The sequence below is a fragment of the Cydia amplana genome, chromosome 13 (genome assembly GCF_948474715.1).
Source record: "Cydia amplana chromosome 13, ilCydAmpl1.1, whole genome shotgun sequence".
Taxonomy (NCBI): domain Eukaryota; kingdom Metazoa; phylum Arthropoda; class Insecta; order Lepidoptera; family Tortricidae; genus Cydia; species Cydia amplana.
In genome coordinates this window covers 5,458,039-5,476,336 of record NC_086081.1, presented here as the reverse complement: position 1 = coordinate 5,476,336, position 18,298 = coordinate 5,458,039, and the positions used below count along the sequence as shown (strand labels likewise).

The 18,298-nt window shown below is 37.8% G+C and overlaps 1 protein-coding gene across 1 annotated transcript; it reads left to right on the top strand.

The window, feature by feature from the left end:
* Positions 1-268: 268 nt before the first annotated feature.
* On the top strand, positions 269-9,832 carry LOC134653250 (uncharacterized). Its single transcript, XM_063508576.1, has 2 exons — positions 269-576; positions 9,370-9,832. The coding sequence occupies exons 1-2, from the start codon at positions 271-273 to the stop codon at positions 9,790-9,792; spliced, it is 729 nt and encodes a 242-aa protein (XP_063364646.1). The 5' UTR covers positions 269-270; the 3' UTR covers positions 9,793-9,832.
* Positions 9,833-18,298: the final 8,466 nt, after the last annotated feature.

Below are 18,298 nucleotides of genomic sequence, written 5' to 3'. Positions count from 1 at the left end.
GGTAACATTAGGTAACTTACCTAGTTACTGTTGCAGTGTTACTCCACAAAATGTAACTGTCGGTGTGCATGCACCTTTAGATACAGTTACTTCAACACGGCAACATAGAGTAACATCTGTTAACGTAAGGTGAATGACCGCGGGGTGCGGGGTGAGGGGTGAGGGGCTCAGCGGCGGCGGGCGGGACCGGGCCGGGTCAGTTATTTGTTGTTTTTGCTTGCAAATGCACGTGTCCATGTAAATATCAGTTTGTGTGCATGTAAATTAATTATGTCTTTTCAGTGGACAAACGACAACGTCTTTAAACTGATAGAAATGTACGAAGAGAGAGAACTACTGTGGAACACCATGTCAGAAGAATACAAAGATCGTAATAAAAAACATGATGCCTGGAGTGAAATAGCAAACGCTTTCGAAGTGGAAAAATACGTTGTCGTAAAAAAAATGAAATCTCTTATCGGACAGTTTCAGCGCGAATTAAAGAAGGACGAAATGTCTAGCTGGTTTGCTTTTAAGAAAATGATGTTCATAAGAAATCGACCATATAAACCAGCATCTCGTGATAGCGGTGTAAAGGTAATATACATATATTATGTATTTTATTTTTATGTTAAACTAGCTTTTGCTTCTTTTTAAATCTCCTAGTCCCCGACGCAAACACCGTGGTCTCGGACCGTGCGTGACGTGCACTGTTGGATGTTGGAGCCGCATACGCACACGTCACGCAAGCGGTGTGTCGTCTCTCATAAGGATATGTATACTACAACGCCGCACGCGCACGTGCACGTCACGCACACGCAGCCGGTGTGCACAGGTCTTAACTCTAACTCAAAAAAAAAATTTGGCTGTTTCATACATTTTGGCTAGTCCATTTTCTATGGAAAGGTAATTTTTTTTTCGCGATTTCGGGGTTGGTCCCATAGTAAAAGTTGCTCAGTATAATCCCAAAACCTCCCTGGCAACGGCAATGCAGTTATTTTTTAGCCACTCTGTATGGGAACCCCAGAATTTCATAACAAAAGTTAAAAGTTTAAAAAACCAGAACTCGAAAACTACGAGAAATCGGCTAACATACATGGGGTATATTCTGATAGCCCACGACGTGAGGAATCTAAAAAAAATTTTTGGACGTCAAGGTTTGGACCTTTCTATATACTATTTCATTCTTTTTCGAAATTCTGTGTTTGCAAAAGCTCCTCCGTCACTTATGCGTCCCTGGCACTGGCAGCCCGCGACCCGCGTTGATATCATACAAAACAAAAGTTATAATCGGCGACTAAATAAGCTAACAGTACAATGTTGTAAAAGCCTTTATAATTGTAGTAGAGTGACTAACTATATTGGCCTTTCCTAACAAATCAGAGAGAAATAAGCCAATTGAAACCTTATTTTTAAGAACGGCCAATTACTATGTAGTGGCCAATTACTATTAGAGTCTGTGCGGAAAGAGAAGAGTCGTGGAATGTATTGGGCCCCACACATTCCACGACTCTTCTCTTTCCGCACAGACTCTAGCAGTCACCTTTATTCACTACCACTCCCGATAGGTTTTAGTAAGTATAGCAACATGCTTACCGTCTAGACTAGTTTAGATACTTCCAGTCCATTGTGGAAAGTTCCATCTCGTCGCAAACTCATTCGCCTTTCTTCCCGCTCTTTTGGCGGATTCGGCCAATAAAAAACATAATTAATTTTTTAGGCTCAGTAGTTTCGGAGATCAACAAATACTTAGGCTAAATGAAATAGACTGAGACAGGCCGACAGACAGACTCACGAGTGATCCTATAAGGAGTATAAGGGTTCCGTATTTTTTTCCAATTCCAGAATCGAATTTAATTCATTTATCATAGTAAATACTCCCGCGTCGATTTAATTATTACTATTATTCACCATCATAATTAAACGTCAGTTGATGCTATTAAATCAATTAAGTGCGTGCCAGATGCCTCGGAAACTGGTTTCGGCGCGTTTATCCTACCCTCCTAAGGCCCAGCCATACAAATGAAACATCCAAAACTTGCCACTGAAATTTGAACCTAAATTGTAGGAAATAGAGTTGATTTTGCGTTGTTTGAAAATTGAACGAAACAAAGCAAAAGCGACTCTGTTCCAATTGAACATGGTTTAAATTAAATCGAACTGAAGAAGTACTATAATAAGGACCTTGGGCCTGAGGAGGCTACAGTTTCGAGCGGACCTTTATTACTAGTCATTTCATCTCCCTATTCATTTCTTTATAACTTTATACGTTACCTATAATCTAGTGGCTCTGTGAGCTGTAGACGTCTCGAACCATGGCTCCACCATTACAAAAATAGAATCGACATAATATTTTTTTTGTTGTTATGGTAACTGCTACTAAATTTCACGAGAATCTGTCGAAGAATGCGACTTGTAGAGGAGATTGAACAACATTGATAAGAAAGCATTTTTACCCAAGCTGGAACGCTATTACAAAAAGGTACACCTAAAAAAATGTTAAAATCATGACCTCATAACGCCATTATATCACACTAAAAAGTATTGGTGCATTTGCCTACCTGCTAATTAGACAAAGAGCTCGCGTCAGTGGCTACACATATAAACTCACGCGCGTAGGTGTTTACCTGACAATGTTGCCAGATTACGAAATAAAAAAATGGGGGTGCACCGCTTTAAAAACAGAAATTTCGGATAGGTTTAGTAACAGTGGAATATATTCCTGTATTTATTTATTCATTTTTATGACATCTTCAAAACTCAATGTTTAAAATTTAAAGGAAATGACGATCCAATAACATCTGATTACTCGTAGAATCTATTTTGGCTTAAATTCTGGTCTTTATTAGTAAATTTGTAAGCTCGAGTCATTCGTGAAATTTATTTGATCGCGTTAAGGCAAATCGAATCTATTGATAAAACGTGGAAAAATGATGTATCTGGCAACACCGACGGGAAGCGAGAGTGGGGAGGCGTCTCGCGTCTGTACTCACGCGGGTATCGGCGAGCACTGAGTTCAGTGCCACGGAGCCACCGTCTGTGGCTTGCGCAAACGCATCGGAGCACCACCGATCAAACCAGCTTAACATCACATAGAGACCCGTGACAATGAGAGACCAACTTTACCTGGTCGTAACTCTAGACTAGTCAGGTAGGTAGAATGGAACTACCATGTGCATTCACCGAGCAACGGGCAGGCACGAGCGCTAACAGCTGATGCCGGCCGGCTGCGCCCGCGCACACCTGTGTGCACTCTCACTCTCTCGCTCGCACGGTACGGCTGCCCTAAAATCGGTGTGACGTGCTTGTGGAATGAGCTCCGTGTGAACGGTGATGTGGCAGATCTTCGCGTGTGATCTAGATGTTGCGAGCGACTACTGATGCAGCAATGACATACACTGCTATAGACGTAATTGTATGATAAGCTGTCTATAGGCTAGTTTAATTAATAAAGAAATCAATAACGTTATGTACCTATACTATAAAGTATGTACAGTCAACAGCAGAAGTTGCTATGCGGGCGTTGCTTGTGTTCAAAATTACCTTGACGGGCTCTTATTATTTTTACGGTAAAGTCGCGTCAAGATCATTTTGAACACCTCGCCCAATTAGCACCTATTGCTGCTGGCTGTACTAGGTTTTAAAGAGTACTGTCAGATTGGCTACTTGGCTAGTGACTATGCATTTAACTGTTCCTTTAATTTGCCTAAAGTACTTAAAGTATTTTTAAATAGCCTCTAATATTTCCATTCTGTTACGAAACATACGTTTATAATTTGATGTTAATTGTCAGTTTGTTACGGCTACTAATAACTTTGAGCCATATAACTTAAGATATAAATGCCCAAATGCCAATACAATGCCCATTATGTATGATAGTGTGTGTACACACACTATTGAGCGGGGGAATGTAGCCAGCATTATGGGCACCCATCCGCAGGGATCAGATCAGATCAGATATTTGTTAGTTATGAATGTTATGATTTAGTTGTATCATACTCGTACGAGTATGATACAACTATTGAAGTAAAAAGTGTAAAAACAAACACGTAGCGGCGCATATTTTAATTACGTTTCGTTCAATCATTTTTTGCATAAGTACACATCTTCTCATATACCTAACTAATTGTTGACCTTATTTAACTTCAGGTAAGTAATTAAACAAAATGTGCGTAATTTTCTTAGTCTTTTCAAATAGATAGATTAAGCAGCGAGCCCTAACTAAAAACACCTTCCTAATAAAAATATACTTAGTAGTTTTAAGTACAGTAGAGTCCGATTAGTACGACTTCGCATATAACAACCAACCGCTTATAGCGACGTAAGTATAGGCACTTGTTTGGTTTTAATACGAGTTACTATGAAAGTACAACCGTTTATTACGACTCCGCTTATAACGACCGATCGCTTTTAACGACGGAAATTGAATCAAAATCCGTCCGTCAAGTCCGGTGACAACGACGAGCGACGTAGTTTTTACAAATAAATAGTTGGTAAGAAGCTTACTCCGTCCCGCGCACCGAACTCCCCTCTCCTTTTTGCCTATACGCAGCAAGATGAAATAGTCATGTGACTTTTCGTAATCTTGCAAACTAAATAAAACCCAATTCCCATTATTCAATTGAGCTTAAACTTCACATACATAATTATGTACAATAAGTTAGGAACAATGCAATATTTTGGTAGGTACCTTCGAGCTGATCTATGGACACAGGAGATGGCCATAGGAACTGTGTGATAAAACAACGTCAGCTGGATTAGATCTCCAAGAATTACGACTTTTTATTTTACGGGATTCGAGTAATTTGCGGATGACGAGTGAGTTGACTACGCGTACCTTGAAAAGTGGCTTCTTCTAAACACACAAGTCTCTCCATTGAAGACAAAGTGTTGTAATACTAACGTAAATAAATATTTTAAAGAAAATGTTTTTTTTTCTTTGATTGTCGCATAAGTGTTAATAAATACAAAATGACGTAATTTTTTGGATTAAAAATAAATATATTAAAATTGGCAGTTCGTTTTGTACGACGTCCGGTTAGTACGACGTAATATCAGCGGTCCCTTGGGCGTCGTTATAACCGGACTCTACTGTAGTGATGTACCGACTATTGATTTGGCCGACTAGCCGACTAATCGGCCCTCCGAGCGCCGATTAGTCGGCTAGTCGGCTAGATCATTAGTTTGGTCTAAGTTCAGTTCAAATGCACTAAAAAACAATCGTTTTACCCTTTCGTCGCGCTATTTATCATATAGTAACGCTAAAAATTAAATAAAAAAATCCTAAGGTAATTCACACGGCGATCGCACAGTCGGACATCACAAAGCGACCACAAGGTCAATAATTTCGAACAAAAGTTTTCGTAAGCACCCTAAATAAAAATTTGGATAAAATAGGTAAAAAGCTTATGAAAATATGTGATGTTTATTTCTTTTTGCCCTGTTTTTCTGTCACTTATCAAGTGCCGACTAATCGGCCATTTTTGCTGACTAGTCGCCGACTAATCGCCGACTACAAAAGAGGCCGAATGTCGGCTTTCCCGACTAGTCGGTACATCCTTAGTTTTAAGTCAATTGTACTTGTAGATTAAGGTTTATACGACTAACTCACACTTTAATTCCGTAATGGAGCCCGTAGAAGATTAATTAGAAGGAATTTGACCGTTCGGCGGATTGTGAAACCTGCCCTCTTACGTGACTGGGCTCACGCTACTTTCTCGCGCGCCGGCTAATTTGACATTGACCAAGACATACGACACATTTATATGTATGTACTTAGTTTCAGAAAATATACCAACTAAGTTTTTACAATTAATATTTTGACGAGCTCTGTAGGCTATATAAACCAAAAAATTACCTACCTTAATAGGCATAACTATTACAAGACGTGATTTTTTTTTTTAAAGTGTAAAGGTTAGGTAACAATATCAAATTTAAATCCTGCAAAGTATACTGTATAAAGTTTTCGAGAAACTAAACTTTTATTTGTGAGGGCGTGTACTCGTGATAATTCCACAAAGGCTGTTATATAACTTTATATAACATCGTATAACATGTACAACCTGATAGTATTGACAGTGTTTTATTATGTTGTCCCTGTTACACAATGTTATATAACAGCCAGTGTGACAGTGCCATTATTTCAACACGGCAACATAAAATAACATCTGTTAACGCGGAAAGGTGAACGACCGCGGGGTGCGGGGCTCAAGCGGCGCGGGACCGGGACCGGGTCAGTTCCTAGCAGTTGTCATTTGCGTGTGTGTGTCTGTCGTCGCCTGATCAAACGAGTTTGTGAGCATGTAAATAATAATCATTATTATGTCTTTTCAATGGACCAACGAAAACATCTTTAAACTGATAGAAAAGTTCGAAGAAAGAGACGTATTATGGAACACCCTGTTAGAAGAATACAAAGATCGTAATAAAAAACATGAAGCCTGGTATGAAATAGCAAATGCTTTCGAATTGGATAGATCAGTTGTCGAAAAAAAAATGAGATCTCTTATCGGACAGTTTCAAAGAGAATTAAAGAAGGACAAATCGGGTGTTGGATGTGATGAAGTATCTAACTGGTTCGCTTTTAAGAAATTGATGTTTTTAAGAAATCATAATAAGTCAACAAGTACTCGTAATATCGGTGAGAAGGTAATACATACATATGTATTTTATTTTTATTTAAAACTATATAGATTGCTTCTTTTCAGCATTGTCCCTCGCCGGATGGTTTGAGATATCGAAGCAGAACCCTGTGTAGTACTGATATTACACAGTTTTAGACCGTATTCCCAATTGTCCAGCTCAAGTGGGAACGGTTAATTCTCATTTATCCCCGCCGAGGACCAATGGGAATAAAACTTCCCGTGCCGGACACAGATGAGAAGGATTCATTCCGGGAGCCTAGATATAGCGAAGGCGTTCGATCGGGTCTGGCATCGAATTTACCATCCTTCTGACTCCTATCGATATCAGATCTCATGGACTGCCCGAGACATTATGCAAATGGACCATTCTTTTTGTCCGGGAGACGCATACAAGCTGTAGTAGACGTAAGCTGTTCCGATAGCATGGACGTTCCGCAAGGTTCTGTTCTATCACCAATATTGTTTTTCCTGCGCATCAATGACATGTAGACAACAACGACGACATTCAAAGGACACATTCAGAGGATGTGGGATGAACCTCTCTGTCGCCAGGTTCAAGCTTCTCCTTGACTCTGCTGCTTCAATTGTGGAGAAACCCCGTCTCCTAGCTTCTTCCAAAACGGAGTCAGTTCATGCGTATTCCTCCAGTAACTGCGCTACCCTTTTGGACAATAACTCCCTACGATTGTCGGTCGACCTCCGTATAGGGGCTGAGTTAGTTGTTCCATATCGCTGTCCTCGCGGAGGCGCGGTTACCAACCTTTCCTGCTGGAAGAGCGCTGGTCGGTTTTCCCGCCATGCCAGCCTTAATGAAGTAATCCGCCGGGCCCTTATCAGTGTGGGCATGCCATCCGTGTTGAAGCATCCCGGTCTTGTGCGCGACGATGGAAAGAGGTCTGACGGAATTACCCTATTCCCTGGCTGGGACGGCCGCTTATCTGGGATACAACTTGTGTGGATTTAGCCGCTACTTGATTAATGCTGGCGGAGCGGCGGCAGCAGCTGAAGCTCTAAAGCGCCGCAAATATGCTGGACTATCGAGCAATCACTTATTTGCGGCGTTTGCGGTTGAGACCCTGGGACCAGGATGCGCTAAGTTTGAAGATTTTAAGATTTAAAGAACATGCTCCTTGACACCACCAGAGATCCTAGGACTGGCTCATTCCTTGGCCAAAGAATCGGAATTGCTATTCAGCGGGGGTATGTAGCCAGCATTATGGGCACCCTTCAGCAGGGATCAGATCAGATCAGATTTTTTTTAGTTATGATTTAGTTTTTATTTAATTGTAATTTATTTTATAAGGTAAATTTTAGACATTAAGAATTTATCAATGTGTTGAAATGTACTTGTTATACAATAGGTTGTACTTTACTCGTATACGGGTAACCTACGTCAAAATAATAGTGTCAAATTAGTGACGTGCAAATCCGGGATTGCGGAATTATTGGGCGCATCAATCGAATTTTGAATTTCGAACGTTCCCCCGCCCACTCCCCGCGGCGCGGTCGCGTGCAAGGTTGCCGGCGTTGGGCTGTTATTCCCTTCATTTCCCGCACGTTTCTTTTCAGTTGACCAGCATAAACGCCAATCTTATATTACGCTCAGTTGTTATGGACCGCGAGACCATCTATATACTGGTTCACCGGTAATAATGCGCTACGTAAGCGATGCGAATAATGGCTCCGGTTGGCGCGAACTCATTGCCCGTCGAGGTCATTGTACACCGAGTTCTGATGTCCTATATAGAGAAAAATTAGGAGTCTAGTCGCTAGACGTTCAGTTGTAACTATAAGATATCGTTAATGCTAAGTAATTTTCTATATGATTTATTCGTATTGCACACTTTGGTAAGCATTAGTACGTACCTATATTTTATAGAATGTAAGGCGAACAATCGATAAAAATTAACACAGCGCGTGGAATTTAAAGTGAACGAGAAACATTGGTTCTCGTAATTCCAACGATTGGAAAAACATTGCATTCAGTAACAAAGTTTTAAGCTTTTTGGGTTATCGTTGCACTCAAGCTGATGCAGCGATTTGGGCAATTTTTTTAGCAGCTATTAAAATGTAAAAAATGTAAGGAATTTTTAATGTGTAAATAAAGTCACATAAATACTTATATTTTCAAGTGCCTTATTAACAGGTATTTTACTGACAGTAGACATATCACCTTCGCGGAAGGAAAAATTTGCTTTTTATTTGTAAAGTTTTCTAAATACAAATATTACCTAAATTCAAATGGTGGGAGAAAACCCAAACAGATGAACAAAACGAGATAGGTAGCTACCATGACTGTATTCCTTCTGGATTTGTACAAAAGATTTACGTTACTTATCACTAATACCGGTACGAAAAAATAGTAGCTGTACTGGTACTGAACTAGGTACCAACTAAATGCGTAGTTTTGATCCTTGCCACGTCTCCTGAATCATCCTGTATTTCAAAAATTTCCTCTTTCGAATTTTCATCGGTTAGGTTAGCAGTATTTGCTCTGATGCCGTGAGTTGACATTCTATCTATACCTCCTCTTTGAATGCAACTTCATCATCACTGATAAAAATAGATCACTCAACATGCTTAATATTTATGAGGAGTTTGTGGAGGCTTATTTTTGTGGTGTACCTGTAATAGTAATCGATGAAAAAAATACGAAAAAAATTTTATTTTCGTCCTTTTAGTTCTAAGTAGGTATATATAATCATTAAATACCCATACTAAGCATTTCATGTCTTTTTTTTTTCAGAACAGCCATAACGATGAACTCTCCGAGTCTTACCACGTCGAAAATTTCCACATAGCCGCCCCCATCCCAATGCTTCACGAATCTACGGACACAACAGCAAACTTATCAACCATCTCAAGGAAAAGAACCAGTTCATACGACGATAAATCTGATGACCCAATGGCATATGGATTTGCTAAGCAATATCGGCCAAGTTCAAAATCTGGTCAAGACGAATTTGAAATTTACGGGCAATATGTTGCTTCGGAACTAAGAGAGACTAAAGATCTGCATTCAGTCCTAATAGCGAAACGTTATATAAACGATATATTGTTCAACGCGCGCATTGGAAAATATCGTAAAGATTCTACAAGTAATAACAGCAAGAGTAAAGGTATTAAAACTGAACAGGAACATGATTCAGACGTGAATGATGATGAATAAAATTACATTTCTAAAAGCATGGAGTTTCAATAAAATTATACTTCTAGTGATTTGTTTATAATAAACATATGAGAAACGTATCTAATATCTATCTATCTATACTCATCTTATACTCAGTAAAAGAGGTAGAATACACTCTCTGTCTCACTTATAGAGGTAAATGTGACTATAAAATCACAACAGCTAATCCCAGTTATAGAGGTTCGTTTTTTCTCACTAACAAAGGTAATTCAGAGCTAAAGTGTCGGGACCGCACCATGAGTCCCAGCTATAGAGGTTTCTCACTTATCCAGGTCCCACTTAACCAGGTTTCACTGTATTAGCTTAAGTTTTCTTTCTGTATGTTAGTTAAATATTTCTTAAATCTACAACTTGTTGCTACGGAGGAGCGGGGCTTCCTGATACAGGTATAATATACTTAATAGGGAGTCCCAACCTGTTACCTTGTTATGTAACATTTATTAATGTAAATAAAATATTTTCATTTTCATTTTCATTTTTCATACTAACATAGTCACATATTTCCTAGATCAAATTGTTGGGTATAATGATATTATTATAAACTCTGTTTGGACAAATGGTGGATGGTGCAAATATTGTATGTATATCAATACCTATTTAGGTACTTTAAAGGGCATGAACAGTTGAATTGGTACGAGACTCGGCAGTATCAACATAAATGTGTTTCTTCGCATTTCCCCTCTCGTGGAAAAAACCTTTTGTTCCATAACGATTCGAAATACAAGACTCTTCACGACATTTTCTTTCCTCGTGTTAATTAGTCACTGCGCCGTAGATGTTTTATAATATTATGAAGATTGCTTTATTAAGTTTATTATTAACGAGCTACCTGTATTCTTCGCACGTGTAACGTTAGAATGAGTTTTACGTTTTTCGAACAATTGAATATACGCACGATTGGATATTATCTGATTGGATATTACTGATTAACATTAATTTTAAAGCACTGGCAACATTTTACCTAAACAAAAGTTATAGAGATGCTTCAGGGAATGCAACCGGTACAAAATCAGTATAAGTACCTGCCGGTAATTTACCAGCTTACTAATATTTTCTATACTTACAATTTTATACCGAATTAAAATCTCTAGAGCTGCTTAAATTTGAAGTTTCGTTGTTTCTGTGTGTTTTAAACGAAATGGCGTTAAATTGTCCATAACTGGAAAAAAAAAACATAGTTTTAATTAGTTAATTAAGTATGTTGAAAACCAATTGCAGTATCTTTCATTGAACACGTCGAAAACATAAAACACGAATGGGATATTCAACGTTTCAAGCGGTAAAAATTTAGAGGTATGGGATATCAAAAATACTCAATGTATTTCTTTAATGTCTCATGATTGGTGTCGTTATATTATTAGTACAACTAGTGGCGAGACGAGACTGACATGTAGAGCGACTGATTAATTTGTCCTACCTGCTCTTTGTCAGACTCACACCAACTTTAGCATCTCAACAAAAACCTTCACGCCCTCACAAATCTCAAACTGATTTTTCGTTATAAATTACAATGCTCTGCTCTTATTTCTTCACTAATTCAAATTAAAATTAAATTTACAGTTCATAAACAACTCTATCCCTTTATATTACGGTCGGTATTTAAATGAAGTGTTAAGTATTCATAAGCTGTATTGTGTCCGTTCTAGTTCAAGGAACTCGAACTCGAAACCATGTTGATCGTATCGTAATCGATCGAATGAACACTAAATGTTAATACGTACGTGGCGAATTTTAATATACGGACACTGGTTTTATGAAGCGTTACCCCGTAGCACCTTAACAAATTTAAAACTAGAATCACACACATGTATTGTAAGGACTAGTTAGTTGTAGTGTAAAATCATAGATTAAGAAGCTATAATTGTAATACAGGAGCTGCAATTATTAATCAGAATTTTTGCCGTTGAGAAAGCAATGCGTTTTAAGTACTTATACGTTATTGTGGCACAAACCCTCGTGCCTCGCCCGGCCCCTCCCGCCGAAGGGGGTGGGGGCACCCCCCCTACTAAACGGGATGCGCCTCCAATTTACATTTATGAAGTCCCGTAACAGATTCCGGGATGTTTACTTTCGATAATTAAAAACGTCTCAGGTGTAACGTGCCAATCCTTGTGGCAGTTTACCGATAGTTGGCCACTATTTAGTCGGTAAAGTAAATTAAGTATTTAAGATTTTCAAACTTGGAGTGTTGGTAGATTGTAGGGCTTACCGTTATAAAGTAGAGTAGACCATTGATATGAAGATAACTAAGATAAGACCGTAGGTATATATTTTCTGCCTCTAATTTCAATTACATACCTACCAACATATTGTTATTACAAGCTTTTTTTAAATTTGTATTTGCATTTTACTTATTGATTGTTATAAACGTAGTTGTGTCTTTAAAAATATACATAAAGGATTGAACGTCGCTTTGCCTACCTTGGGATTACCGGCTACGAATGCTAATTTGCTGTCTGGGTCTTATTCTAGTACGTATTACTATTTTTATTAAAATGTATTGATGTCCAAAAGGACGATGATATAATTATGTTAAAAAATGTTTTTTTATTATAAAAGAAGTACCTATGTATATAAGTATAGGTATGTGGTAATTTAAAGTCGGCTGAAGCATTTTGGAAATCATTTGGTCAAGTTGTTGTGGTGGGATTATAAATATTATAATAAGATATTCCTTGAGCATAGCTCTCGAAAATTCTAAAATTTTCGTTTTTAGGCTAGATAAGAATATTCTCAGTCCCTATGAGTATTTGAGCAGAACATCAGAAGGGACGGTTTCTATTAACATTATGCAAAACACGTCGTGGACCGCGTACACTGATCTGGACCCTTAGCTACTCGAGTAAGCCCGCGTTTAGGACGAGTAGATTCAAGATGGAGAAATAATACTTCAACTTATAATGACCGAATTGTTTTTATTTTACAACGTTATTGTCTTATTAATATTGGATTTTAACCCAACATAGGCATACCTAAAGAAATTGGCCTGTGAATAGGGTACTTGAAATAATTTCTTTTAACGTGACTGTATTTAAAATAAATTATTTTACACCATGCCTGAAATACCTGAAGCACCAGAAAATTAATAGAATAACGTAGACAGCAGTTATTTTTAGACACAATTTCTATTTTAATCCCGTATAAAACTATAAAGAGTAGGTAATTTGACTGTGACGTCACATGCTAGTGTTTCGTATAAATTCCATAGTAGCAAAATAATAATATATTTACCTAAGTATATTAAGTTTGTAAATTTCTGTACCAAATATATTAAACAACAATACAATTACTACTTAGTAGCAAAATCGTTTTGACATTTCGAAAAAAGAAACTGATTTTACTATAGTAGTCAAATACCCTATTGAATTAATATTTTTTTAGTTTTAATAATATTTACCGTATAATATTCATATTCTCTTTATTCATTTTAGTTCTTAGATTATTATTATTTTAATCTTTAAAAAATTTTAGTGTCGCGAATACCCAACTGGCTATATCAGGGGTAGAAAACTTCGCACACTTTATAATTAAAGAACTTAAATCGGGAAATAATCCTGGTTCGGATTATACTTTATACATACCCACGTACCCGATTAACTTACAGCGCATTGTTAATAAATAAATTCATATCATCACTACATAGTAGAACTATTATATAATCTCACTGATTTAAACTTTCACGATTTTTACACATTATTAAATTGTACAACGGGACTTAATCGCGTATCTAAGTTTTTAAGATTTACGTACCTCCGACGTTGCGAGGACGGCGTTGTCCCCGTGGTCTCGGAGACCACGTCGTCGTCGTCGTCGGTGGTCGTGGTCTTCTCCGAGACCACGGGGACAACGCCGTCCTCGAAACGTCGGAGGTAAATCTTAAAAACTTAGATACGCGATTAAGTCCCGTTGTACAATTTAATAATATTATATAATCTGCTGTGACATAGTATAAAACAAAGTCGCTTCCCGCTGTCTTTCTGTCCCTATGTAGGCTTAGATCTTTAAAACTACGCAACGGATTTAGATGAGGTATTTTTTAATAGACAGAGCGATTCAAGAGGAAGGTTTATGTATAATTTGTTAACCCGTGCGAAACCGGGGCCGGCTCTCTAGTAGTAAATAATCTAAATTATCATATTCAATCACAAACCAGCTAATTCTGCATACGTCGTGTAATACATATTGAATGCTAGCCGTTACACGTATTCGTACGTTCCATAACAGTTAGCAATCAAATTTTATGATATTTTGGTGTGCCTACAGCAAAACCTGTATTTACTGGAGTAGCTATATTTGGGATAAACGCATAATAAGTATGTACGAACAGGATTAGGTGAAAACGTTATTGTACAAAGTGAACTTAAATTTTAATTAAAACCGGTACCTAAGTACTTATATAATAGTGTAGATATACGAATCACGGCCCGATTCTAAATAAAGCTACGTCAAATATTACGTCTATTCACTACATAGTATAAAACAAATTCGCTTCCCGCTGTCTGTCTGTCCCTATGTATATATGCTTAGATCTTTCAAACTATTACGCAACGGATTTTGATGCGGTTTTTTTAATAGATAGACGGATTCAAAAGGAAGGTTTATGTATAATTTAGTTTGTTAACCCGTGCGAAGCCGGGGCAGGTCGCTAGTATACGATATGGATTAGATGTCAGTATCAAAAGTGACGTATCTTCAAACAAACACGTCACTTTTGACACTGATATATCTAATCCATATCGTATCCAATCGTAATATTTGACGTAAGTAACTTAAAGTTCGAATCGGGCCGTCATATACACTTGAAAAAATTGTCCTCCTTCGTCAATTGAATAAAAATAAAAGATAGAGTCGGACCAAGCTAACTCTGCATGGCATAGCCAAGTGTGACAAGGCCATCATTAATGTCAAATTTCTATGAAAATAATTATGTCATTTATTATAATGACACTCCCTCTCTGCTCTGTTCACGGTGTAAGGTTAAGGGGCCCACTGATTAACAGTCCACCGGACGATATCGGCCTGTCAGTTAAACGTAAAAGGTGACAGTTCCGAACAACTGACAGGCCAATATCGTCCGACCGACATTGGCAAATTCACCCTGGGCAAAATTGCAGGGAGTAAGCCAGGAGAAAAAAAAAAAAAAAAAAATATCGTCCGGCGGACGGGTAATCAGTGGGTTCCTTAAGGTTAGGTTAGGTTGCCTGTAAAATGTAGTAACCAATTAGGAATCAATAGTAATAAACCGTATTGTAGTAACGCGGTCAAAACAATAGAACCAATAAAATAGTTTTACGATGTATTGAATTATAAGCTGTTTGTTGAAAAACTGATTAGCGCAATGGTGAGGTACAGTTGGCTTAATAACTAAAAGGCAAATCTGTCTTACCAGCACACATAACAGCCGTATGTGACGTTAGAAAACCCTTCCAAACGTATACTTATACATAGGTACTTATGTCATTGCGTGAAAACACATCAGAAGAGCGTTCCAGAAAAGTGTCGGGTACGTGACGCTATTTTTAACACTTCCGATAAAGCTAAGAAGCCAAAGAAGATAACTTAGCTTTTAATTTAACGGTATATTTATAATATAATTATATTTTTACAAGTTATTAAAGTAGCTGCCATACGCGTGACGTCCCCGACAAAGTAGACCTTTTTGTGGAATGCCTCAGTAAGGATTGAATGAGCTTTGGAATGTAACATATTATAATTGTAATGCAGGAAGCAGAAATAAACATAATAGTGCGTACAACTTAGGTAGGTATATACTAGTATTAAGCTAGTATATTTCTAAACATCTGCCGCCAACGTTGTATGCGTAGACTGATGACTTCTGTGATAAAAACCATCATAAGTTTCATGGATTTCCTTCTCGGGGAATCAAACTATCTCGTTACATTTCATCTATATCAGTTAATAGCGGTTTAAGCGTGAAGATGTAACAGACAGACAGATTTCCTTTCGCATTTGTAATATTAGTAAGTAGGAACGTTGATCTTTGCGGTTTCGGGAACATTGGGCTGACGATGACGCGATTGAGCAACACCCCGGCGGCGGCGCTCAAGAGGGACACGGTTCGATAAAAAGTTGAACCCATGTCTAATTTTATCCTGCAACAGAGCGATTGACAACACATGTTTGAAACCTTTAGAAAATTTTACTGACGTTGATAAACCGTTGAATATTTAAGTACCTAGTGAAATAGGTACTTAAATATAAAAAAATGTTGGTGAAGTGAAAATGTGCCCCTAATATTTACATTGTATGTATACCTATCCAGAAGCAGGTTGAGTACTCAAAGTCACAATGGCGAGCGTTTATTTAATGAGATGACAATGTTCAAAATTTTCAAAATTATCGGTGGACGACCGGTCTGGCCTAGCGGGTAGTGACCCTGCCTGTGAAGCCGCGGTCCTGGGTTCGAATCCCAGTAAGGGCATTTATTTGTGTGATGAGCACAGATATTTATTCCTGAGTCATGGTTGTTTTCTATGTATTTAAGTATTTGTATATTATATCTATCGTTGTCTGAGTACCCACAACACAAGCCTTCTTGAGCTTACCTTGGGGCTTAGCCAATTTGTGTAAAAAAAAAAATGTCCATTAATATTTATATTTATTTATTTATTTATTTTATTATAAATTAAAATACTTAACTATAAGCTTAACGAACTTTACCAGGTCACCTGATATGGGCACAGATTTTGTTTCTAATTTCGCCTATGTCTTTGCCTAATTTCGATTAATATTAAACCGTCTAGCACCATCCACACAAACAAATATCTAGGCCAGATTTGTGTAATGTCCCCCTATCTATATCTACGCATATGCGCCGCAGTAAGCATCGTCTGTGACACAGTGCCCGGTACAACAAGAGGTTGCGGCGCGGGGTCACCAAGGTTCATGAAACTTTTTGTCCGACTCCAGACAGATTACATTATAAATTTACCTACCAACTCTGTTTTATCACAGTCTAAACTACGCACGATATTACGTAATTAATATTTACGGTAGGTACTTTATGTTTGATTCGATTATAGAAGTCCTTTGCTTTTAACGTTGAATTATCACTGCATGGCCTACGAGTCAAACTGAGGGGCCGGGCCGGCAGACCTCGTCGGCTATGGCGGGCTAACATGGACTTCTTTTTGAGAGACCGCGGCTACAGTTAAATAGGTAGCACAAAATCGGGACGAATGGAAAAATATGGGAGAGGCCTGGCTCCAGTAGTGGTATATAATAAGTCTCATTAATTTTGGCAATCTCTGAACCGTTTATGAGCCTTGAGATGATGCGTTCTACAATCTGACATAAAATTCTTATTCACTTTAAAAAAATACGCTCGTGGACGTAATAGTCCCTATGACGGAATTAGCCACATTAACCTTACAGATCTTCCTACCCGATAATAATACTCCATTTTGCCCTCGCTATAGTCGCTATCCCCTAAACGATCGCCATATTAACATTATTAACCGAACCTGTAACTGCAGAACTTGAAATGAAATTCTGTCTGTACACGTGTATTAAAGACTGAGCCATAAGCCCCCAGGGAGTCAAGCCGAGCTTGAGAATTATGCCAACTGTCAATTTCAATACAATTGACGAATTCCTCAGACGCCCTGGTCCGAAATTATCAATGTGGTTTTCAACTTAGTATTTCGGTATGTGAGAGCGTCTAGACTCTCTTGGGATATACATATTACGAAATGTAAAATGAGATACCAATTAGATTTAAATATTATAGCGTCGCGTTTGACAAATGTTTACCTGCGCGCTTTTAATATGTAGATATGTACTTACCTACACTGCCTACACGGGCTACTGTACACGTGTAATGAATTAGACTTGTATCATCACTACATAGTATAAAACAAAGTCGCTCCCCGCTGTCTGTCTGTATGTACCTATGCTTTGATCTTTAAAACTACGCAACGGATTTTGGTGCGGTTTTTTTTAATAGATAGAGATTCAAGAGGAAAGTTTATGTATAATTTGTTAACCCGTGCAAACCCGGAGTGGGTCGCTAGTATATTATATTTCCGATTATCCTTTCGGAGAAAAACGATTGGATAGTACCCTAGGTATTAGAAGTGATGTATTTAAATTCAGACTATTCTCATGTGTTTGTTTTGCAAGTGTAAATGTTTGGTAAGTAAATAATTTTATTTTAAGTAGTAAAAGTTTTTGGCGTGACATAGTGGATCAAGGCATAATCTGATACATGTACAAGTAAGAAAGGATTCTTGTCGTATTTATTTTCAACACACCAACTGGTAAAGGCTATCTTGATTGTTCAAAAACTGATAGGTAGAAAGTTGCATTTTATTCACATGTGAGGCAAAGTAATCAAATGCAAACTTTGAGTTGTTTTCTTATGTTTGCTGGTAGAATTGATTTTTAAATGATGATTTTGAATGATAAATATTTACTTACATTCATATGGATTTGATTTTGTTTGATATCTTACAGTTAATATTTT

What these genes read in the sequence shown, in the direction of transcription:
- LOC134653250 (XM_063508576.1), top strand. Translation starts at nt 271, where the DNA reads ATGTCTTTTCAGTGGACAAACGACAACGTCTTTAAACTGATAGAAATG. An exon ending in CTCGTGATAGCGGTGTAAAG is followed by an intron (nt 577 to 9,369) that starts GTAATATACATA and finishes TTTTTTTTTCAG; the next exon opens with AACAGCCATAACGATGAACT.